Genomic DNA, 26,030 nt, shown 5'->3' with positions numbered 1-26,030 from the left:
TTTGAGAATATTTGCGTTAAAAGGAACTCTCTCTCATACACTTCTAAGAAATTCTGCTTTGAAGAAATTCTGCTTCAGAATGCAGATTCTGAAGGACATCCTGTATATTTTCTCCGCTTGTTTTAAATAGTGTAGTAGTTGCCTAGGTTGTTTGTTTTGTTAATTATATTTGCCTTCCAGTTTTGCATTTAACCTATTTTGCCTTTTTATAGTAAAGTGAAGCTCCTTTACTGGAAAAAAAAGAACAGACCAAACATTTATATTTGTAAAAAATAATGTTAATTTTATTCATGTTCTTGAAGCGTACAAATACCAGAGATGCTAATAATCAAACTTTATTGCATTGTGGCATACTAATTAGCCATAATGCAATATGTGGCCATGATATGTGACTATAATATATGGCATATGAAAGAGCTATGCTAGACAGAAGGGAAATTTGCTTGAAATAATAACTTTTATCTAGTGTTTTATTTCAAAAAGGGATTCTTTGTCTGTACACTAATAAAATAGATATATATGTCTCTGCAGGATTCTCAAATTTCTCCGAAAGTGCTATGCAATTTCTTGAAAAGCAGGGCCTGGAATCCCAGTAAGTTTCTGGAAATATATTTATCTGGTTTATGTGTGCGTTTATAACTGAAGCACTTGGACTTTCTTAGCAAGCATTTGTCTTGCATATTTTCCTCTTTGTACATACTTAAAATTTTGATAGTAATGTGAAGAGTTGAGTTAATGAAAATAATTCATCAATACTCACAAATTAATTAAGTTGCAGCTGTGTTTTCTGTTTTTAATTTGGAGATAGTTTCTACCCTGACATTTTGGTTGTAGTTCATAAAAAATAGTTCAAAATTATAAAGATTTTTTTCAAGGTAATTCCCCTCGGCTTTGTAAGTATTGCTTAAACCAGGTGATGGGTTATTTTTTGCCATGCCAGTCACATGCAGGAGGGTGAGGGTGGAAAAGCTACAGATGGAGCTTGTGATAAAGTTGACATTGAGAGTAAATTTTGGTATTCAGTCCTATTTTCAGGTTGTCATAGCATTTTACTATTATGCAAAAACATCTGCTTGCTACAGGACATCCAAGTTTTGAACAGACTGTTGAAGGAACATGCCATAGGTTGTAATTTTGCATAAATATACAGTTGCTATCATAGACAGCCTTTGTATATAGCAAAATGGATTTTGATTACAATTCTTTTCTTACACACTTGCTCTAAAAGCATTCATGGGGTGTGTCATCACTGTGGAAGTTCACTTTGGATGTTTTGCGTGGAAGTTGTCAAGTATCGTCCAGAAGCTATGGAATGTATTTTTGAGGAGTGGAAGTTTCCTTAAGCTAGTATGTCATTTATGAATAAACTCATGGGAAACCCTTACCTGAATCCCATGGGTTTTCTTCACCTTGATTTTCCTATGCTATTGCAAGATTGCTAACTTATATATTGCTTTTCCTGTTAAGTGTTTGTTTATTTTTTAACTTTTGCAATGCTTTGGCTGTTTACAGCAATGGTTGAATTTATGGTAGTGTCTCTTGGTAATGTATATGACAAAGATTAAGAAAAAATCTGAAACTCATGTGGTTTACTAGATTTATTTTTGTTTCTCTTTAATCTGTGTTAGTTGCATGTCATTTCGTTTTGGCTTTGGTTTTTTTGGAGGGTTGTTTTTGTTTCTTGGTGTTGGTTACGGTTTTGGTTTTTTTTGTTTTGTTTTGTTTTTGTGTAATCCAGTGTTTGTTAATTCCGTAATTCAGTTGGTCCTGGATATTTCTTTTCCTGAATTTTTCTTGTATACTCAATAATTCATGAAAGCAAACTACATTAATCATTTGAAGTTAATTGTGCACATGTATGTTTTAAATAAATCTGTGAAAAACTGCAGTAATGAATGTTTGATGGAGCTTTTTTATGGGCAAAGGTAGAATGTAAGTAGCATAACTTAAATATCCATTTTGCCTTTGACCAGTTAAACATGATGCATCTGTTCCTCTCTTAAAAACATAATGATTAGGTTTCTGTTATATAATTTGCTGTTAATTGCAATTAAAATTACTCTTTTTTTTTTTTTCTCTACTAACAAACTTAATGTCTATAGGCAATAGCTTAGGTTTCCTGTTTGTCTGGGAAATAAATATTTGACCTTTTTGGTTTTAGCTCCTGATTGGTTTGTAATAATGCTGTTATTCCAGAGTAGGACTATAGAATACTGTTTGCTTCTTTAATTGTTAGATACTGTTGAGTTGAAAGTAGTCTCTGATACCCCACCCCCAACTTCCTCCCCAAGAAAATGCTTATTTCCTTTCTTTTCTTTTAGGGGTCCTGTGTCTAAACTAACCTTCAAATTGTTCCTGGCTGTTCTGTGTTCACTTATTGGTGCTTTTTTGACATTCCCTGGCTTGCGACTGGCTCAAATGCATCTGGATGCTCTGAATTTAGCAACAGAAAAAATAACACAGTAAGAGAAAAATCTATGCACATAGGTATACTACTGAGTCTTAAATCTCTAATGTCTGAAAATAAAGCAAACTATTCCAACAAGAAGGTAGTGACTTCTATTGCTGCCTGCTTTTCTTATCTTGAGCAGACTTGCTACCTGCCTCTTTCTGCTCAACCTGTGCTCTGCCAATCTTATTACATTCTTTGCCTTGTAATTAGAGTCCCAATTAAAGGAGCTTTCCTTTTCTTCTGCAAATGCTCCACCGTGAATGTTTCTGCTTACTGCTTCCTTTTCCCCATCATATCTTCTCCGAAGTTAAGATGACTTTCACGAAGTAGAGGTGCAACCAGAGGAATTTTTGTTTTTCCACCCCTACCTCCAGGTGACCCTCATGCATTTCATAAGTTCAGGGTAAGATACAAAGAAAAAACGACTCAGAATATTTAATAAGGGTCAGACATTAATATGAGTTTAAGGGAATATTTTAATTTTCAACTGTCCTTAAGTTTGGTAGTAAAAATGTTTTCTCTGACCTAACTGTTTCTCCTCAGCGCTCTCTGGTTGAGGGAGAAAATCCAGATGTCTTTGATAGATCTCTGTGTTTGATATTTAATACATGTTAATGACAGATTATGCAGCATAGACCATTGTGATCATTTAGTGTGATCACTTTCCTAAGAGAACCGCTATGTTTTCTGATACGGAAATTATTTATGTTCAAACTGCTTTTTTTTTTTTTTTTTGTTCCCCAAAAAGTGCCCATCTTAAAAATTAATCTGTGTTTAAAATGGGTCCTTCAGTCTTGGTAAATTTATAGCCAAGTACTCTGTATTATACTTGCACTCATTGCAGTTGAATTCATCCAGGTACAGCTGAAAGCTGCTGGCTTCTTGTATCTGCTGTTAAGTTTCTGTGTATGTGTAGGTTGTGACCCAGTCACTTCTTAATCTGTTCTTTTCAGATAAGCTAAATAAACTTCCTAGGTTTTCGTTTTTATGGTTCTCAGTATTTTAAAATTTCTTACGTCTTTTCTGTAAGTGTCCTCGTAATTTTCCAACATCTTCCTCTATCTGTGAGCATGTGATAATAGGCAGAAATATAAACCTGCTGAAATAGAAGTTCATTAATCAAGAACTAAAAGGGTAATTAATATCCACTAGAATGGAGTTATGAAAAATGAATCTTCTCTAACTTAATGTTTAGAGGATTTTGGAGCTGGTTGAAGATAACTTTGTGCAACACCAAGCAAATTTTCAAAAGTCTACCAATTCGCTGACTGTTCAACTGGGGCAGTATAAAAATTACGTTAAATGGATTAAAACTTGGTCAGATATCAATGTAATTAAATAATGCAGTTATAAATGGAGAATCGTTGGCAAGTGATAGATTCTAACTGGCCTGAAGGGATGGGTATTTGCCCTTAGTGATGTGTTTTTATCAATGAGTCCGTCATTACGAACTGTTTGCAATTGTTTGTCAGTGACTAAATGGCAGTAGTAAATGAAGACAACATGTCACTAATGGAAAGCTCTCTAATTTGGGTGCAGGAAAACATTGTCTGTGTCTGCAGTCAAATATATGGTCTACTTTTAGAAGGGAAAGAACCCCAACAAACCCACAAAAAAAACCCCCATCCCAGACCCACAAAGCTGTCCAGAAAAATACCAGCCCCCAAACTCCTCCCCCAAACCAAATCCCCCCCCCCGAGAAAAAAAAAGGAGAAAAATCTCAACTAACAAAAGAATCCCCCCCCAAAAAAAAAACCCAACCAGAAAAAAAACCCAAAACCAAAACCCCACAACCAGAAAAATCCCCAGAGGAAACAAGGTCGCCTAAAGGTCAATGGTGAACTTACTTAATATACACAAAATGATTAATGTGGCACTTTTATTTGTATAGGAATTGAGCAGTATAGGGGTTTTTTTTTGGTAAAAGGAATAAAAATAATCTGGAGTCCTTTTTGGTTCTGATAGCTGGTTTGATTTTTTTTTTTCTTTAGAAATATCTTTGGCTGCATATATTTTTGAGTCTTAATCAATTTGTACCATTTTCATACACATTCCCTCATTTTCCAGAGTCTTTCAGCTTTTCTCCCTGTACTCAGACAGAAAGGGATTCTTGCTGCCTTTAGCACATCCCAGTCCATTAGCTTGGTAGGATGTCTTAAATAAGTTGAAGCTAAGGTAAAACACTTTCACAAGTGAGTGAAATGCTTTGGACTGTTCTTCGGTGCTGTCGTGTTCCCTAGCAACAGACTAGCAGTGCTTATTTCTTCATCGATGATTTAAATGTGCATGCGATATCTTCTGAAATATGCAAACATCTTAATGGTTTTAGGAAGTCTAGAAATCAGAAAGGACTTGTGTTCTTCAGAATAACTTTTGATTACCTCATTTTTTCTATAGTGTGGAAGCTGTCTGGTTGGAGGTGGAAGTATAGACAAGCTGATTCTGTTAGTGAGGAAGCATTGCACTAGCAAAACCACCAGATCTGCAGCGCTGAAGTCTTCAACTCTTTTAGTTTGATTTTAGTAATGAAAAATGGTTGGGATGTGGGGTTTGGAGATAAAGAACGATTCTGGAAGAAAAATCCAGAAAAATACCTCCTTTTTTTAAATTCTACTGTTTGTTTTGTACGCAAAGATTACAAGAGAGTACTACTCTACTTTTACATTGACAATACAGTTTTGTACAATGCTTCTAAAATGGAATAGCTGTGCTGACTTTTTTCTTTTTTGTATTTATTTATTTTGATTCTAGTTGAATGTAAGTACCAAGTTTCCTTTAGTCACGGTTCCTAAGTAAAATACTTCATTACTTCGTTAAACTGGGAAATCTGACCTCTGAGAACTGTTTCCCCTTGTCTCTTATCAATAATGAAAATTAATCTGAGTAATTTTTTAATAAAAAATAGTACTTTAAGAGTATATTTTTAATATATCTGATCATGATTATCTGAGATTCTAATTCTCTAGATTAAAGCTGCAATTAGCTAGTGCAATTTGATGTTATACCATCACATGGAAATTTTCAGCAGCTGTCTTTTCTGTCATGTGGCTTAATGCAGGCAGCTCTTTTGGTTAGATTGTTTAGAATAAATCAGTTTTTCAGATATTCTAAGAGCACTTTTTTAAAGCCACAGCCAGTGTGATTTCACAGTATGCATTATTACTGATTTGTTGAAATGTATGTCATACCTATAGAACAGGAAAGTTAATCTTATTTAACTTCTTCTCAACTATTTTAAAATTTGGATTTCTCCTTTTCAGTCTGTACACCCACTTTCAACAGTATGGTAATTGTTTGTATTTAATAACTTCCCCCCCCCTTTTTTTTTTATTTCTTTCAGAACATTGCTACATATAAACTTCTTGGCACCTTTATTTATGGTTCTACTGTGGGTAAAACCAATCACTAAGGACTACATTTTGAACCCACCTTTGGGCAAAGAGAGCATCCCTTTGTAAGATTCCCTTTAAAAATTCTTTCTGGGGTATTGAGAGCAAAACCATAAGTCTGAGTAGTGTCCTGTGGAAATCATAGAAACGTGAAAGACTTAAAATTTAATAGCATCTGCTGTCACAAGTCTTGTGGAAGTTGCAGCTGAGCTCTGAAGAGCTGATTATTTTGGAAGAATGAGAATTAGTTGCAGAATGTTGAATTTTAAGTTGGTGGTTCCCAAAATGCTGTCTTCTGGCATCTGGTTGGCAGCAGTGGTTTTCCTTCCTAGGGGTGGAATACCTCCTCAGTGCCACTTTCTGGAACCTTGTGTCTTACATGTTGGTGCAGGGGACGGGTGGTTTCACTGAAGGCAGTCAAGATACACTGGCATGAGAATGGACCTCAGTGATTTATCTTCAGATGCATGTGTAGATGAAATGCATATGAAATTGGTAGCTGAAATATTTAAAAAATAGAAGGGAAAGGAATTTTCAGGAAGAGTGGTATCTGAAATAAATATAGTATCAGTAGCATAGGTGATTGTCATTATCACTGTTAGTCTAGATAATTCAGAAGAGTAGTATTCAAACAGATATGATTGCCTGACACTTACAGCTTGCTAGGCTTACGAGATGCTTCTGAGGTGTTCCTCAGTTTATTTTAAATGAGGGCTGTGCTATAGCAGGTTATCTAAGGCAACTGAAGTACGCATTTGCTGTCCAGAACTGTGTGTCTCAAAACCTGTAATTATCTGAGCGAGCTTGTATTTTAGCATCATATCTTCATTAGTCAGAATTTAAGCCTTTAAGAGCTGCTCTTGTTCACAGACAAATGGATACTAATGTGGATTTAATGCTGTAACAGGGCTACTAAGAAGTAGCAGTAAAGAGAGAATTGGAGGGCAAAAGTGAATCCTGCTTGCATGTGAACATAACTGTAGATTGTAAGTTAAGAATTTTTAACAATGTGCTTCAAGATTCCTTTACAGATGATACAAATATCTGACCAATGGAAAACAGCTTTACCTTTTTTTTTGTTTTTTTATCCACAGGATGTCAGAAGATACTTTTGACACTGTCAGGCTGTGGATTGTAATCCTGTTGTGTGCTTTACGGTTAGGTATGATACGCCATCATTTACAGGCCTATCTGAATTTAGCCCAGAAAAGTGTGGATCAAATGAAAAAGGAAGCTGGCAGAATAAGTATGGTTGATTTGCAGAAAATGGTAAGTATGGTGGCACTGAGGTTATGCATTCGGAGTGCTCTGTACAGTTGCTTTGTTCCAATTTTTGTGTCTTCTGTGGCACCAGAGCTGAAATCTGAATGAAGCTTCCTAGGCTGTATCGTATAAAAAAAGCACTATCACAGAGAAATTCTGCAAACCAAAATGTGCAGAGAAGTATCACACATTATGCAGTTATCTTAAGTTATTGGCAAGTTGCCACGAAACGAAGATTCCTCTCTTAGGATTGTCACTATTACTTACAGTCTTGTCCTTGGCTTTAACTGAGTTGCTGAAGGCTGTAAGTGGACTGTGCAGTAATTATTTGCAAATGCAGTGGCTAGCAGATTGCTTCAGGAAAATGTTAGGAAATACATGTAGCAGAACCTGGTTTAGGACAGAAATGTGCTCATTGCTGTAAGTACATAATCTTAGTTCTGAGAGCTTTCATCCTGTCTATAAACCAGAATTATTTTCTCCATGTAGCATTTCCTGAATCCGTTTATCCAGTATCTTCATACCTTCTCTTTGAGAAGGACATAGACATTAAATGAAGTCCTATCTGTCTTGTTTTATTAGCCACGTCTGCTTTATCTTCTTTTGGAACTGCCAGTAAAGTCTTTCCTATCTGTCATCCTACAGGAATTACTACTTTTTTAATTTGTTCTTTTTATCTTAGTCCATCCATTTCCTTGCAGTATTTTTTGTCTGATGCTTTTTCTTCTTTCAGTGTCTTACTACCTTTTCTTCTCATGTAAGTTTTTTTTTTTTTTTTATGCTTGCTCATCACAAAGCCCTTTGAGGTTTTAGAGATATTTCCATAAATGTTATTTCTGCCTTCATCTTTTTTGCTACTCTGTAGTCTGTTCTTTTCAAAAATCCAAGTAGCTTTATTTCATTGCTTGCTTGCCGTTGATTTTGTGACTTTTCCTTCTTTATTTGGTCTAGTCTTTCAAGTGAATAGCTTGCATACAATATGTAATGTGACAATTTTGAGAAAGATGGAATAGATTGGGAGCAGCGGGAGGGATAAATCTGAGTGGATTTCAATGAACTATAACATATACCTGAGATAAAGACCATTCAAATGCTGTTATTGATCAACTACTAATGAAAAGTCATCTTGTTTTTAAAATACTGATGTTTCACAGTTAGAAATCTTAAAAATACCTCAGTTTCAAAAAAAGACTGCAATATTAATCAGACTTTTATTTGCTTCGTGAGGCTTTGGACTGTAACTACAACTTCATTTTTGAAATGGGATTTAGTTTGTAAATCAGTGGGGACTTTAAAAAATATAAACATATATTTAGCTTGATTCTGGTATGTTGAAATGGGAACCTTTGAATGATGATACATAGTTTGCAGAAGTAAAATCAATTCTGTTCCTTGGAAGAGAACTAATGCTTTTAATTATTTGCTTTCACCTCTTTCTGTCAGATTTGTAAACATCTTGAAACTAGAGTTCTTTATAGGGATTTCTTCAGTACATCTTTTGAAGACAATATGTCACATGCCAAGATGTGCTGGAAAACTTTTAAAACAGCTTTAATGCATAAGTACCCTCTTTTTAATAAATTGCTTGTTTTTTCTAGACTTGTTCATAAAGGTTTGCTCTGATCAGCTTGAACTCATGAATTACTCTTTTCTGTTTTCCCAGGTGGCTCGGGTATTCTATTATCTTTGTGTAATTGCACTGCAGTATGTTGCACCATTGGTAATGCTCCTTCACACAACTCTGCTCTTGAAAACACTAGGTAGGCAAAACTGGATCAACAAAAATATGTCCTGTTCTGTCCAAGGCTCTTATGTTTTCAACTTACTGAAGAAAATTAGAATGTACAGGTACCTGCAATACAGAAATTTACTGTAGTTCCCTACAGTATAAAACATTCTGATGTGTGCTTTTAAGCCGTCCTCTTCTGTTGCTGCTTTTGACATCTTTCAATTATATGCTAATTTGTTTGATTTATTTGTGAGAAGTTGTGCAATACAGCCAGTGATGCTCTTTGCTTCTGTTGAAATGTCTCTTAAAAAAGTATTTTAAAAGTGAGCTGTATAAAGCATTAATGGTTTAACCTTATAAGCAGCTGTTAAGGGTTTTTTTTTTTTCAGCTTTTCAGTCTTCAGTACGCATTTGAGTGGAAATTGTGAGATATGGGGTTCATTTCATTGCTGGGAGAGCTGATGTTGCTCTTGGAGTCTTTTTTTTCTTCTTTCTTTCTTGTGAGGGATGTCTTTCACAGCCTGCCATGCAGTCATGGCATTCTCTTTGCAAAATGTCAACGGAAAGAGATAGGCTTTATTAGGCTCTGATTCATCCCATTCTGGACTAGACATCTGCATCTGGTAAGATGAATCATACCCAACACTGACAGGGGTCCCAAGGTAACTATGTCACATCTTCACATCTGGATGTTGGGTTGTCAAAAGGTAAGATGAATCCTAATAGCTCACGGTATGATCACGATGACATACAGTTAGTATTTACCAAGTTATAAAAACTTTTGGGTTTGTGTGTGTGAAAAATATATATAAGATGATCTATAAAGTGATAGAAATAATAGAACTTGAATTTAAATCTACAAAAATGTGTTGCTTGTTTCTTTTTAACAGGTAATTATTCTTGGGGCATCTACCCAGAACTGAATTCTGACACTCCAGTAGAAAACAGTCTGCTTCCCAGTTCAGTTTATTCTGAGTCTCCACCTGCTGATGGAAAGATGAAAGTAACTGTAGTACAAATAACAATGGCTCTGGGAAGCCTAAAGAATATTTTCACTCCTCTCCTGTTCCGGGGACTCCTGTCTTTCCTCACCTGGTGGATTGCTGCTTGTCTCTTCTCTACAAGCCTTTTTGGGCTTTTCTATCACCAGTACCTGACTGTCGCCTAAACAGGTCAACGGAGAAAGCATATGTGAAGTCAAATACTAGATACAAACCCAGGTGCCCAAGAAGAGGTGAAGAGAAAAGAACTATAAATGAAAACATATCAGATTTTTTTTTAAACACTTCCTCTGTGTTCTCAGGGTGAATATTCATATAATGTTTAAATTCGCAACTGGGTTTGTTATTTTTTGTTACCCAAATGGTAGGTAACTAGTTGAATTATAGTATCGGGACTCAGTGACGTTATTGTTTGGCAGGTGGTGACAAAAAGATACGATCTCTGGGTATTTTGATTTCCATAAACAGCAAACCAGCCTCAAAACTTTGTGTTCTAAGCATCAACAGTCAGTGACTGAACTGTGTCAGAAGGGTACTGGTTATAGTGGTGGTGGCTGCCTATCAATTAAATCTTGAAACTGAGCCATACAATGGAAGGAGATTGGGGATTTAAAAAATAAATAAATAATTCTGTTGGATAGCTGTTGATCACTTTTCTCCATGAAAAATGAAAAAATCCAACAGAACAAAAGAGATACTGTATATTACAGTAAGGAAAGTTGTATAAAACTTAAATTTAACAGGACTAGATGTATGGGCCTGACAGGTATTGCTGCCTAAATATTTTGCAGGAATGCTTGTGCAGTAAGAGAGGAGTTATAAAAAACATATTATTTCAGTCCCTGCAGTCATTTCAAAGTAGTGGCCATCTGTATTGGTGCTAATTTTGATCCACAGGTTCCATTTGGATCTTTTAAATTTCTTTTCAGGTAATAGATAAATCCCATTGAATTCACGAAACAAAAGAGTAGTGACACCAATCAAACATTTCAAAACAAAATAGTTTGATCCTGCTGACTGAGAGTGTATGTATCTGTGCAGTGTACATATAAATATATATTATATATTAAATATATAATATATATGAAGTTATAAAATATGGAATCTTTATTTTAAATTACTGAATGTGTCTTACAGGGCCATGGGAGAGGGATGTAATATCTAGTAATTTCTAGATATCTAGTAATTTCTAAATATCTAGTAATTTCAAGATCCCTTTTAAAGTGAAAAATAAAAATTTTTTTTTTTTTTTTAAAGTTCAGTTGAAAGGGCTATCTGTTTTTGGTGCCTTTTCAGAGGTACTTAGCTATACTAAAGAACTTAGGCTCTTTGGAAAGAAAAGATCTACTTAAACTCTTAATCTTGAAATTTCTGCTCTGTCAGATCATCATGTTTTGCCACTCTAATCTGTGTTAACTTGGCCGTATAGTGACAACCAGTATCTCTTGGCTTCAGAAATAGATTTTCTGTTTAATAAAACAGCTATAGGAAGGAGGAGCAAAGCATTAACTTTACAAGCTTTGCTTAACTGGAGGGATAGATTCCAAGTATAAAACCATTGCAAAAAAAAAGTAGAATGACAATTTTTCAGATGTTTTGTGTAACTGCAAAAGAGGAGTAGGGATTTATATGCAGTAACTTTTTAAAAAAGTTAATATACTTTGCAGAGGTCAGTGGTATTTTTAGCTAAAACTAGCTGTTTTGATGTTATCATTCTTTCTCTCCTGAATTTGCATACAGCTTTGGCATACAACAAGTATTTATATGGAAAAGCTTAACTATTTAATATGTAGCAAACCTACCATATGGGAAAACAAACTCAATGAAATGTGGAAAATCAACAATTTAAGCTGATGATAAATAGTCTTACTATGTTGAATGCCTTTTAAGTTATTTATTAGTTTATTAAATTGCATTTACTGATACTAGGGAAAGATTTTTGTACGCCAGCTAGTACCTATCGCATGCTTTGGTAATGTCTGAGAACACCTTGCATGACTCTACTGGTTTCATTGTAGTGTAGTATTTTCAATGCTACTGGTGCAGCAATCTTTGGTTTGTTGTTTTGTTTTTGGTTTTGTTTTTTTTTTTTCCACACCAACTTTTCATAACTAACAGGGACAAAAGCCTAACTGTATGAATTGGCCTAAAGAAAAATACTTGACTTCATAGATTCAGACCTCAAAACATGCCTAGGAAATGTCTTTCAGATGAACAGAATGACATATGATAACAGCTCCAGCAACACTAGACACACTTTCTGTTAGTTTGAGATGTATCATTACTAACAGAATTAATAAAGTCAGCTTTTAGGTTATAGTTAGGTACCAATGTTAATGTTTATTCAGGAAAATAAAGCGATAAAGGGCAGTTCAATTCTGACAGTGAACTTGACTGATGAAGCTTACTATAGAGAAGATTTAACCTATTGTTGCAACTGGACGGGAGTAAACTTTGGATACTGGAGAAGACATCAACATAATGTTAAGTAACAAAGTTTCTGTTGGCATCGGTATTTTGGAAGCTCATAAGTAAAACTGAGCTGTAGTTATGTTGCACTCAGCAAAAATTGTGTGCATAGCTGAGCTTCACAGAGCTTTTGGTAAAAGCTCATGCTGGCTTACTCTTCAGATGTCGCACTGATCGCAGTGAAAAATGGGCACCTGGATGTTGTAAGTTTGAGATGAATGCTTGCTGTTTCATTGTGCTGCAGAACAGAATGGCTGACCTGGTCCGCAGTCTGATTTGAGTGGGAGATGGTCTGTCTTTGGATCCATTTAATCCTTACATGAGTCTAGGAGGCTTATTAAAAACTATAGCAAAAAATGCCTTTGAAATGTGAGGTGACAGTAAAACGAGAGGGAGCATATTTCAGTGGTTGTGAGCAGTGCTTCCTACAACTACTTGACATGCTCAAAAGTGACTGTTTAATAAAATATCAACCCTGATAGTCCTGACTTCCATGTAAGCTTCAAAGCAGCATCTGCTCACTTCTTTGTAAGTTCCTTCAAAACAGCAGCAAGCAAATGCTGTTATTTCTTCATGAGTAACTTTATCAGCACCCAGGAGGAGGAATCATCTTGCAGAAATGATAAACCAGGTTAAACATTACTCAAATCTTAGTAGCTTTTATTCAGTATTCTTAAACATTTGGTCTTGGTTTTTCCCACTACCTAATTAATTTCAGAGAGATTTTAGAAGGAAAGGTGCCTTTGACAGAGAATCAGCATTTCTTTCTTTCCTTATTTCTTCCTTAATTCTGATCTCACTTTCTCACTCCAGTAATGTGACTGTTAGCTTTATTTCTTTTTCCTGTCCACAGCTTTTTCCTTGCATTCCCTACAGAGAACTGATTGGGCTAAATTAGTTCAGGATCGTATTTTGATTTTTATTGTTTTGGTTTAAATTAATCTATTTGGTTTAATGAATCTATTTTTGAAGTATTAGTTCCTTTAATTCATTTAAATAACTTTGAATTTCAGCTGAAATATGAACAAACTTAATGATAAACACTGCACTGTTATTATGGTAGTCCCTTTATTAAAGATAGTGATAAATCCAAGTCTTCCAGCAAGTTCAGGGAAGCCCAAACATAACACTTGGGCTGTTTCTGAGCTTAGAGGAGTTGATTAAGAAGAAGAGAATAGATTATAACAAGCCTTTTCTTCCACTTTGCAGGCAGTGTTCTTAGGCAGTGCTTGTCCTGTTTTGGTACCTTCTTAAGCTGCAGGATTTGCCAGGTTTTGAGGTATTTTTAGCTGCACAGTTTTTAGTTCTTCCAGACTCCTTTTGCATAACAATCAAATGATAAAGTGATGGGGAATAAACAAGTAGTATTGATGCAAGAGAACATATTTGTACAGAAGGATATGCTTTAGAAAAGTCATTCCTATAACAGTTCTGCTTTGAGTCACAAGTACTGTGAGATGTATGACTAGAGATGTGTGCTTATGTGGGTTGTAAAGCCAAACACACCTACAAACAAAAAAGCCACCAGGGTACATCAACAGCACAATTGGGTAGCATAACCTCAGTCTGTAAAACAGTTGGAAAGTACGGAAATGTCAACTGACTTAAAAGGAATAATGAAAAGTTTTGTACTTTGTCACAGTAATTGTGGTAATTGAAGTCTTGGACTTACCACAGAGAAAATTTAAAGCGTCTAATCTTAAAAGCTGTTGGAAGGCTCTACAAGGCAAAAGATCTTATGCTTCTTTATTCTCAAAGCCCTTCTGAACATTAGCTTGTTTTTCCAGAGAAGATTTTGAACAGTTTTAAAAAGCTCCACGCTTTGTCACACAGCTCAGTTTGCACATTTATTTGTTTGCCACAAACCCACAGTTCATTTTGTCACTACAAAGTTACTAGAAAGTTTTAGTTCAGATTGAAGAATTAAGTGCACAGAGAAAATGGAAGTGGTCAATGAAAATGAGGGCAAAGAAAATTGTGTGTTGTCTTGGAGAAGTCTTGAGATTTTGCTCAGCCGCAATAGAAAGAGAGGAAGGCAACAGCAGATCACTTGTATCCAAAATAAAATTTTAATTGTGAATATTTACCATTATGAGCACGTAAGACTGTTATTCTTGGCATCTGCAGCCTAAATCCCAAATGGTAAACTAAGAGCAATATTTTGACCTCACTGATAATTACTCTAAAGAGCATCTAGGCAACAAGTGTCTGATCTAGTTAGGCAAGCTGATGTAAAGCACTCAGCCTGTGCTTCAAAGTGATTTTTGTGCAATTTCTTCTTTAGGAAGTTCTGTCATGTTTCGTGGCTTTGGCAGTACGTGCACTGATATAGATGGCATGTCTCATCTCCTTCTAACACCACACTGAAAGGTCTTCCTCCTCTGTAGGTGAGATCATGAGGCCAAGATGTTATTTCAGGGCTGATTTACTGACATCTCTATATGCTGCACTTTTTCCAGTCTTTCACTGTGGACTGCCAGGAGAGTAATGCTGCACTGGACATTGTTTTGCCTGCCAGCATATATGTATTTTTTATAACTTTGATTTCAGTGGTGTTTTTAATGGAAATTATGTTTAATCCTGATACCATGGATTTTTTTTTTTTTTTTTTTTTTTTTTTTAAATTTTTATTAATGTCAGTGCCTGCAACCAGATGTCAAATACTTTTACACTAAATTTTGGTTGTAAAACTTGATGTCCAGACTGAAGTACTAACAAGTATGCAGTTTTTTATTGCAGGGTGAAATCCACCTGTAAATACCAAACTTTCTCCATATGTGAAACTTTTTCCATACATGACACATCAGTCACAAATTTTCATTTGGATTCACAGCATTTCTCTCAACAACACACTTATGTGTATGACTCTGCTGTTTATAAAGCAAACACACATCTCAGTAGAGTTTTGAAAGTAGCTTTTTACAAACCTCCTCAGTAGCAGGCCATTTCTATTTTATAATGTTGCTAAGAATTTTTTAAAGCCTGGCTTAAAATATCTGTGCTTCAGGTGAACCTCGTTCTGTCTCCCTCTGTTCACTGAAAATCCGCTTCTTGTATATGTTCTAAGCTTCAAGAATGGGGATTTATAGTATTTTTTTATAACAACCTGGAACAAATTAAAACACAACAAAAGTTTTATTTTGTAAATACAGTTCATACCCATGTCATGATGTGCCAACAGTTTATTTTTCCACTCTTCAGTCATTCCTTTGTCCCCTTGTAACAACCTTGCATGTTTCACTATGTAAGGTCTTCTAGGAGGAATACTTAAATACTCTGTAATAGCAATCACAGGAATCTGTATGTTTTGGTCTTCCCACTTATGTGAGCAAATGTTGATGTAAAGATGCTATTAAACAATTTAAGCCTAAAATTTCTCATGAGGTAGACTGGTTGCAAATTGCACAGGGAACATCCTCCCAGCTGTAAATATTTTACTTTATGTTTCTTTGTTGCTGGGAACACACATAAATTCAGTGTTGCTGTTCTGTTAATAGTCTCTTTTTCTTGTCTTTTTAAGTGTAAAGCACATTATGCATTCTGCTCTTGAACAAACCGAAGAAGACTTCCCTCCCTTCATTCAGTATTTGCCAAATGAGAAAGACTCTGATGCTATTTATGTGAATTCCAGCTTCCTCTTATCGCTAAATTACTGTTAAAATATGATTTTTGTAGTTACAGCTTTACAAGTATTAAGAACGTCATGCTTCACAGCAAAGATGGTGTCAGATGGTTGTTGCATTGTATTGACATATCCCTGACTGGTGTTGCATTACCTGTGACTGATTCAAAACAAAATCGTTCTGTTTGCTTTATGCTGTAAAGCTTCATTGGGATATGTGAATAGGAAAGCGCAGCACTTGGAGACGCTGGGGATATGCTGTGTTCTGGGTTGGGGCTTTGTGAGCGTTTGTTGGTTAGTGTTTGGGGTTGTTTTTCCTTAGTCGGTATGGATAATACTTAGCTACAACTACTGCAAATAATAAACAACCTACAGTAATGTTGCATTCTTTTTGTACACTGTAGACTAAAGTGCCTAAACGTGAGTGATCTCTAGAACACATGCTTTAAATTTCTTGTGTAAACATTTGTGGTTGTTTTGCTACATAATAGAGTATTAACTTTTGGAAAGAAAATGCAAGGCCTGCTAGCCCTTAATATGGGAGTTGCTATAAACTTACTAGTTTTGGCATTAGAATGTCCGTGTGTATTTATGGGTTATTAAACATCGGAGGCAAGTAAGATTTTGAAGAAATCTTTTCCATTCCCATTACTGTGATAATAATGTAACAGCTTTGCCCACCTCCTAACTGGCATATAACACGCCATTGTGACCTGTGCGTTCAGTTTTCATAGAACCATAGAATCATGGAATAGTTTGGGTTGGAAGGGAGCTTAAAGCTCATCCACTTCCAACCCCCTGCCACAGGCAGGGACACCTTCCACTAGATCAGGTTGCTCCAAGCCCCGTCCAACCTGGCCTTGAACACTGCCAGGGATGGGGCAGCCAGAGCTTCTGTGGCTGTGAGCTGCAGCCAGTGCCTCATCACCTTCACAGGGAAGAACTTCCTAAGATCTCATTTCAATCTCCCCTCTGTCAGGTTAAAGCCATTCCTCCTTGTCCTGTCCTTAGAGGCCGTTGTAAGAAGCTTCTTTTCAGATTTCTTGTCGGCCCCTTTAAGTGTTGGAAGACTGTTATAAAGTCCCGCTGGAGCCTTCTCTTCTCCATGCTGAACAAGCCCAACTCTCAGCCTCTCTTCACAGGGGAGGTGATCCAGGCTTTCTTTTATGCCTGAGAGAGAGGACTTAAACAGTTCTGGAAGGGCTGACTGTTACTTAACAAGGTTTTGTAGTGACACGCTGGGTGTCAGTTGTGTCCCAGCTGTGCAGTCATGTAGGTGTCTTCAGCCAGGTAAGTGGTTCTGCATTAGCTCAATGCACTGGAGTTCACTGCATCTGTATGGATTTGGGGTACAAAGAGCACAGAAGAGCTGGATTGTAACACTGCTGGCTGTCACTGAGCAAAGAGGCTTCAAGGGAAAAGGCACGAGTTAATGCCTTGTACCTAGCACCCACTGTTGGGTGTTGAACAGTGAAACCACCCTTCCTTACCCTTCAGCTACTTCTGAGGGCAGCAAGAGCTGGAGGTGGAGCATGCCTGATCTGGTTCAGCAGGGAAATTAAAACAGTAAGGAAACAGCAGGTGCCTACCCCTGAGTTAATTATGCATCCTAAACACGAAGTGCTTGTAAGTGGAGATGGTATTGCTGGTTCAAATCTACCAAAGGAAGCCTTCCTCTGAGGAAGGCTTATAAAAGCACTTTGAGCTTTCAGCTCTAAAAACTGGCTGTAGCAATCTGTACTGTATGTAGTACACAGTTTGGGGAAAACTTGCTCCAGTAAGCTTACACTATTTGTAAGAAATTATATTGCCTGTTTTACTGTAAAGCGTTTAAGAAGCTGGTTCTTTCTTGCTTAATGCTACCATGTATCAGGCAGCATTTTATTAATGTGAAAATAGTAAGAATTAGTTTGTCATCTAAACACCTAAATCCCTCTAACATCAGTAAATTTTGCACAGTGAAACAAGATTATACTTTCTTTTCCCCCATTCATTCTGTTGAAATGCTATAATTTAATATTGCTCTTATAATGTACATATTACTAAAATTAAATTTATATCTACTAGTTGCTAATGGTAATACCACAGCAAATGGAAGAGAAACTGTGATATCTGCTGTATATCAACTGCCCCACCAACTTGCTTGCCTTTGTAAAGTGTTGATCCATGTCAGACATTTGATGTCTACTGTGGGGATGCTCATATAGTACTTCAGTGTCCCAACATGTACTCTGCATGCCTTGCATTTATGCAGTGTAAAATGATAGACTGTTTTTATTTAGGTTTAAAAAAACCTGAAACAATCTTCCATTATTTTATATAGTATTTCCCATATCCAAAATAGAACAATTTCTAAAGCCAAAGATCAATAAATGTTTATTGTCTATCAGTGTGATTTTTGTTTTCTGTATTTTGTGTGATATATCCGATTTGTTATCAACTTGTTTGAAATATCCAGGTTTCCCAAAGAATGTGTGATAGCCAGACTACTTTTCAGTTTCTATGCCTGCCTAAATGATTTTTCCTTATAGAAATAATTGGCAATACCTTGTATCCCCTCCTTTTTTGGGGTGCTGCAGAGTAAACAGTTTTCTAGTATATATGCAGACAATGTCTGTTCACATAAATAAGTAGTTTACCTGCAAAGAACCACTTAGAGGTTTGATGAAAATGTTGGTGTCATCTACCTGGACTTGTGTAAAGCGTTCGACACTGTCCCACACGACTTCCTTGTCTCTAAATTGGAGAGACATCAATTTGATGGGTGGACCACTCAGTGGATAAAGAAGTGGCTGGATGGCTGCACGCAAAGAGTTGTTGTCAATGGCTCGATGTCCGGCTGGAGACCGGTAACGAGTGGTGTCCCTCAGGGATCGGTGTTGGGACCAGTCTTGTTCAACATCTTTGTCGGTGACATGGACAGTGGGATTGAGTGTGCCCGCAGCAAGTTTGCCGATGACACCAAGCTGTGTGGTTCGGTTGATACGCCAGATGGAAGGGATGCCATCCAGAGGGACCTTGACACACTTGTGAGGTGGGCTGATGCCAACCTGATGAAGTTTAACCATGCCAAGTGCAAGGTCCTACAGCTGGGTCGGAACAATCGCAGGCACAGCTACAGGTTGGGCAGAGAAGAGATTCAGAGCAGCCCTGCAGAGAAGGACTTGGGGGTGTTGGTTGATGAGAAAATGAACATGAGCCGGCAGTGTGCGCTTGCAGCCCAGAAAGCCAAGTGTATCCTGGGCTGCATCAAGAGGAGCGTGACCAGGAGGTCGAAGGAGGTGATCCTGCCCCTCTACTCTGCTCTCGTGAGACCTCACTTGGAGTATTGTGTGCAGTTCTGGTGTCCTCAACATAAAAAGGACATGGAACTGTTGGAACAAGTCCAGAGGAGGCCACGAGGATGATCAGGGGACTGGAGCACCTCCCGTATGGAGACAGGCTGCGAAAGTTGGGGCTGTTTAGCCTGGAGAAGAGGCGGCTGCGTGGAGACCTCATAGCAGCTTTCCAGTATCTGAAGGGAGCCTACAAGGATGCTGGGGAGGGACTATTCATCAGGGACTGTAGTGACAGGACAAGGGGTAATGGGTTCAAACTTAAACAGGAGAAGTTTAGATTGGATCTAAGGAAGAAATTCTTTACTGTGAGGGTGGTGAGGCACTGGAATGGGTTGCCCAGGGAGGTTGTGAATGCTCCATCCTTGGCGGTGTTCAAGGCGAGGTTGGATGAGGCCTTGGGTGGCATGGTTTAGTGTGAGGTGTTCCTGCCCATGGCAGGGGGGTTGGAAGTAGATGATCTTAAGGTCCTTTCCAACCCGAACTATTCTATGATTCTATGATTTTAATTTCTGTGAGTATCAGAATCAAAATTTGGGAACAATTTGCCTTCCTGGGAAAAAGACTGGCTGTGCAACATGGTGCATGGAGGAAATGCCGAGTTTCCCAGGACACTTGCAGGATTTATGAGCTTTCTTGACTGTCACCCTTCCTCATGGGAAACCACTTAAAAGGGTTGTATTTGATGTCTTAAAAAAAGAAATGTGTTTGAAAACACATTACATGGTGTGTCCTAACAGCAATCCTAACAACATTGAAAAGAAAAATACTTAATGACATCTTGTAAACTTTGGGTTTTTTTAGTTTGATTTTGGGAATATCAGATTTGATTATGCACTGATTTTCTTTCCATGTGTGCAATACATACAGATGAATGATGCCAAAACTGCTCAGATAGTGCTGCAGTGGTAAAAAAATGCTTGAGGAAAACAGTCTCCTTCAACGTACAACCAAAGTGGTACCAAAGACCCTTCAATTACCAAGTACAGTCCTATTGCTGAGAGGAAAAGTACCGCACAGTCTCTAGGAGCTGTAGAATCTCAGGCTGGTTTGTGTTGGAAGGGACCTTAAAACACATCAAGTTCTGACCCCATGCCGCAGGCAGGGACACCTTCCACTAGACCAGGTTGCTCCAAGCCCTGTCCAGCCTGGCCTTGTCTTGTTTTTTGGGGTGGCGATTTGACAGTATATGAGGCTGTAGAACTTTGATCAAAAGTCCTGAAAGTGATCAAACCTACCTTTGCTAATAGGGTGACTTTAACATGATGGTGAGGAGGAAGATAAGGCATGATTGTGGGAAATGTGTCTCAGAAGCATCTCAGCCTTTTGCTTTCTCCATGCAACCTGAAGCTTGAGACCCTACAATCCCCCAGACTTTGCAGCAGAATTGTTGTTTAGCCTGTTTTTTAGTCCATCTTTCTACTTCAGATAAGTGGTGATGTGACTTTGCTACTTCCAAGTTAATTAATCAGTGTATAATAACACAGTGTCTGTGCTTCCCAAGATTTTTTCTAGGCTAGGTTTCTGCGCCCTGCATGGCTTTTGTTTAACCTTCAAAACATTGTGCTGGAGCCATACTGAACACAACCAGATTACTTGGGCTTTTGACTCTACAGCTTCTTTTCTACCTGTGAATCCTAGAATCCCAGGCTGGAAGGGACCTCAAGGATCATCTCGTCCAACCTTTCTAGGCAAAGCATGACCTAGACTAGATGTTCCAGCACTCTGCCCAGCCAAATATTAACAGTGTCCAATGTTGGGAAACCCACCACTTCCATGGGGAGATTATTCCAATGGCTGATTTTCCTGACTGGGAAAAAATTTCCCTCATGTTTCCAATTGGAATCTACCCAGCAGTAACTTGTATCCATTACCTCTTGTCTTTTCCATGTGATTCCTTGTAAAAAAGGAGTCTCCTTCTTTGTAGCCACCCTTTAAATACTGGAAGATGGTGATAAGATCTCCCCTGAGCTTTCTTCTAATCAGGTTGAATGGACCCAGCTCTCTCAGCCTTTCCTCATGTGGCTTCCCAGTCCTTGGATCATCACTGTGGCCCTTCTCTGGACCCTCTCCAGCCTGAAGTGTTCAGTGCTGTAGAGCTCAGACAAGTAGTAGCCTGGAATAACCATCCATCCCTCTGCTAGCCACAGGTCTGATTGCCACAAAGGCTCCACTCTTCCAGCTCTTCTCATTCACATCCTCTGCTGTGAAAGCCTCGGCAGCGTTCTTCTGGAATGGTAAGTGAGCCTTTGATTTCAGGGGTTATATGAAGTCTTGCTTTTGAACCCATCAGGTTCTCACTCTGGTCTTCAGTGAGGAAAACTAGCAAAGCTGACTTCCATTGTCAAGCGCAAGCATGTGTGGTTCAGTGTAATAGGGACTTTCCAGCTTTTTGAAATGTTAACTTTAGCAGAGTATGTTCTATGGTAGAGGAAGGCCTAGAAGTGATCTTCAGCCAAGAGAACAAGGACCTGATACCTGTCCTGTGATAGCTGGTCTAGATCAGGCTGAGAAAATAATGAAGATCTTGCTGTTTTCATTCACATTTTATTAAGAATTTTCAAAGAATATAGAACACTATTATTGTTGTTTGCCTGATCAATAGGCTGTTCTGGGGGACTGCAAAAGGGATGCAGCATAGACTGGGAGATTACTCTTTAGGAGAAATGTTTTTTCCCCCTAAACTTACATTAAAAATAGAAATTAATTTGTTATGCTTGTTCTGAGAGATTCACAGCCTCCTGCCAGTAATTCTGGATAACCAACCCCTGCTCATGTTCTTACCACCAGTCAAATCTGAAAGCAGGTTTTCAAGGAGTGTAGAGCTTGTGTGCTTGTGTGATTTCCTGAAATGTTCATTTTTATAGATGGGTGGGGCACAGTGTGAAGCATATGTCAGAAGGACGTATGTTGTGCGTATGTCAGAAGCTAAAAGAATACAGGCTCTTAATTGAAGCTAGGCGTATCTGATCTTCTAGGACCACAGATATCCAGTTGCTTCCCATTCATTTGGGTTATATTTGCAATATGACATACCTGCAAGTTTTGGTCCTGAAATCCAATTATCTTTGGGTAAGGACATGTTTTGGTATCAGCCTGATTAGAAGAGTAAAATACAGAAGTGTTTAGCCCAGACACCTTGTATCTTGTCCAGATTGCCAGTTCCCTGTCCTCTTGCTCATGGAGTGTTACTAAGCTGTTACTATCATCTCCCAGGCAGCTTGAGCTCACAGAAGTGGGGAAAGGGGCATGGGTGGAGGGTACAGCAGAGTATTATATAGAAACATAGGCTTGTTTAGGTTGGAAAGGCCTTTAAGATCATCAAGTCCAACCAAATTTGGCCTGAAATTTATAGAACAGAAGATAAAGGAAACAATTGATCTGGACAGTGTTTTGCTGGCCACAGGAAAGCATAGCCTGGTGGTTTGGCAGTACAATAAATGTTGCTAAAATCCATCTAGATGGCGAGGAGTGAATGGGACATGGATTAACCATCCGAAGAGGTGAGTTGGAGGTTGTGATATGTAGCACAGGGTGCATGGGACCAATGCCATAAAGCTCTTCGACGAGGTGTTGTGCATTGTTGTTTTCCATGTGAAAAGGATATATATAGATATAAAGGATATAAAAGGATATATAGAGAAGAATTATAATCTTAGATGAAGACAGAACAAGAACCAGAGACTGGAACTTGATGCTAGATAAACTACAGTAGTAGAAAATGCAGTTTTCTCTCCATTATAAGATCAAGTGGTGAATTCTCCACGGAGTTGTCTTCAGACATCCTCTCTCTAAACTGGTCTGAGTGAGCAAGCTCTCAATACACAGATAATCAGTTAAAAGAACCTGGAGGCAAACAACTAAACCATTTTTTAATTAATTTTCTTCTAAAGATTGGAATTTTGGAACTTTTTGATTGGCACTGCTATGTCTGGATTGCCACATGACTAGGAGGAAAGGCATAAACTTAATTTCTTTAACCCAGACTACATGTAGCCATTTTTTATATTTCAATAATATAAATATGAAGCCTTTGAAAAGTTATAAGTAGTGAAAGATTTTAAAATACTGTTTTGCTGACATCTAGAATAGCAGTAATTAAATTTGAAAATAAAGAAATATGAAGTAATGAAATATAAATGTTACATTCCATCTGTGTAGGGGCTTCATGCTATCTGAGAAAAGAAAATTTCACTGGAATTTCTGTTTCTAAAAGGTATTGAATTGAACTCCATGTGAAAAGTGGAGTCAGAACATTACTCTGTAATTACAGAGTTAGAACTGTAAGTCTTCAACACTTGAACTTTTTATTCTGATACGCCAACCTTATGATTCTTACTTCTCAGCTAAAAACAGAGCAAGTGAGTTCCTTAGGTAAGCAGCCAGACCAGAGCTCAAGAACTGGCACTTAGGTTTTGTTGCAAGTTTTGGCTTCCCAAGCAGCAAAAGTTGTTACCAGGAGGACTCTTGCTGTTGCACTCACTGGCTTCAAGTCTGAGCTGTCAATTTAAGGTTCCACTTCCCTTAAATGCCTGGAGGTAAGAACCATTTTGTTCTTTTCCTTTATGTATTATTGCCATTGTTTTTGTTACTAACCTTTTGGTGACTATATTATTGAGACGTCTGTGCTACTGTCAAGAAACTGCTTTGGAAATGTATTCTCTCTCCAACCTCAGCAACTCCACCTTTTCATCAGAATGTTGCTTGAAAAATGGGTGTCTGGTGATGGTACTTCAAGCAAGCTGTTGTGGTTGTATTGTGATGTCTCAGTAGGAATTCAGAGGTTCCTTCTCTGCTACTAAATTCTTCATAAGTGGAATTGGAGACTTTCTCTCTTATTAGCATCTATATTGTAGTGTTGGGTTTTTTTAGTGTTTTTTTACTCGTCTGTGTTGTTTTTTCTTTCGTATCTTAGTTTTCACTGTGGAGTCTGCTCTCTAGAGCACAGATTTTAGCTGAGGGGTGTTGTTTTCAGCAAAGCAGCCTTTTCAGGAGCCCATTGTGTCCTCATCTGAGGATTTCACCTTCGGACACATGCTTTGTAGAATCATGGAATTATAGAGTGGTTTGGGTTGGAAGGGACCTTAAAGCTCATCCAGTTCCAAATCCCTGCCATGGGCAGGGATACCTTCCACGAGAGCAGGTTGCTCCAAGCCCCATCCAACCTGGCCTTGAACGCTTCCAGGGATGGGGCAGCCACAGCTTCTCTGGGCAACCTGTGCCAGGGCCTCACCACCCTCACAGGCAGGAACTTCTGCCGAAGAACTCATCTCAATCTCCCTTCTGTCAGGTTAAAGCCATTCCCCCTTGTCCTGTCCCTACAGTCCCTTGCTTACCATCTCTCTCAGCATCCTGTATTTGTACCATCTCGTTGCCCACAAAGACACCAGACACATGCAATCCCCACAATCTGTAGAGATTTAGCCAATTATTGCTTACCCTTCATATACACATACAGACTACTACTGTGTTCCTGTTGTTTTTTCCTCCTGCCTTTTACTTTCAACCCTCCCAGATGGGGATGTACCAAGTGGATTTCGCATCTATACAAAACAAAGTTATTCTGAACTCAAAGAAAAGATATTCTTATTTCAGAATTAATAGTTTCTTTCAGTGTGATGATCTTTATTTTCTCCAGATTTTGATTAATACAACACTTTACATCTGTGGTGTCTTAACTTCTCAATCGGGACAAAAAACTTACAGGTATTTTCTCTCCATTTCAGAGCTGCAGCAAAGGAGGAGGTAGCCTTTGGTAGAAGGAATTAAATAGAAATAAACATGCTCAAAGTCAGCTACTGATGTCTGTGATGCAGACCTATGTTAAACAGAGCAGCTCTTCAGCAGGCTGGAAGAGATGCCCTGAAAATTCACTTATTTACTTGAATGGATTTATTAGCATTTCTGCTTTTTAACAAACAAATTAGGTTATTATTACTCCAAAATAGCAAGACAAAAGTTTTGAGGTGTTCAGGACATGTGCTGCTTATAAAAAATAATTTGCTTCAAATTTTCTTTAGTCTCTACAGTCCTATTTTTACTTCCATCTTCTGTTTCTTTTGATTCAACTACATAAAAGTATAAAGAGTTTATTTTTCACAAGCTCTTTGCTGGGAGAGTTCAAGACCATCTAAAGAACCTAAACGTACACAAGTCCATGGGACCTGACGAAATCCATCTGCGGGTCCTGAAGGAGCTGGTGAATGAAGTTGCTAAGCCACTGTCCATCATATTTGAAAAATCATGGCAGTCAGGTGAAGTTCCCAACGACTGGAAAAAGGGAAATATAACCCCCATTTTCAAGAAGGGGAAAATGGATGACCCAGGGAATTACAGACCAGTCAGTCTCACCTCTGTGCCTGGCAAACTCCTGGAGCAGATTCTCCTGGAAGGCATGCTAAGGCACATGAAAAACAAGGAGGTGGTCGGTGACAGCCAGCATGGCTTCACTAAGGGGAAATCCTGCCTGACCAATTTGGTGGCCTTCTATGATGGTGCTACGAAACTGATGGACAGGGGCAGAGCAGTTGACGTCATTTACCTCAACTTGTGCAAAGCGTTTGACACTGTCCCACATGACATCCTTGTCTCTAAATTGGAGAGACATCAATTTGATGGGTGGAGCACTCGGTGGATAAAGAACTGGCTGGATGGCTGCACCCAAAGAGTTGTGGTCAATGACTCGATGTCCGGCTGGAGACCGGTAATGAGTGGTGTCCCTTAGGGATCGGTGTTGGGACCGGTCTTGTTCAACATCTTTGTTGGTGACA

The 26,030-nt window shown here is 38.1% G+C and overlaps 1 protein-coding gene across 10 annotated transcripts in view; it reads left to right on the top strand.

Annotated features, from left to right (window-relative positions):
* The window catches only part of TMEM161B (transmembrane protein 161B), a 55,890-nt gene extending 37,640 nt beyond the window's left edge, over window positions 1-18,250 (top strand). For 6 of the 10 annotated variants that reach the window (XM_080636539.1, XM_080636538.1, XM_080636536.1 and 3 more), the window contains 6 exons: window positions 532-592; window positions 2,322-2,462; window positions 5,793-5,906; window positions 6,936-7,110; window positions 8,768-8,864; window positions 9,724-18,250. In XM_080636539.1, the coding sequence (XP_080492665.1) occupies window positions 532-592; window positions 2,322-2,462; window positions 5,793-5,906; window positions 6,936-7,110; window positions 8,768-8,864; window positions 9,724-10,001 (866 nt within the window). In that variant the 3' untranslated portion in view covers window positions 10,002-18,250. Of the gene's footprint in view, window positions 1-531; window positions 593-2,321; window positions 2,463-5,792; window positions 5,907-6,935; window positions 7,111-8,767 lie in introns of all 10 variants that reach the window. The other 4 variants (XR_013958632.1, XR_013958633.1, XM_080636542.1 and 1 more) reach the window with 4 other exon arrangements.
* The last annotated feature ends 7,780 nt before the right edge of the window (window positions 18,251-26,030 follow it).

This window comes from Psittacula echo (assembly GCF_963264785.1).
Source record: "Psittacula echo genome assembly, chromosome: Z".
Lineage (NCBI taxonomy): Eukaryota > Metazoa > Chordata > Aves > Psittaciformes > Psittacidae > Psittacula > Psittacula echo.
The sequence above is the reverse complement of the archived record's forward strand: the minus strand, read 5'-3'. Positions and strand labels throughout refer to the sequence as shown.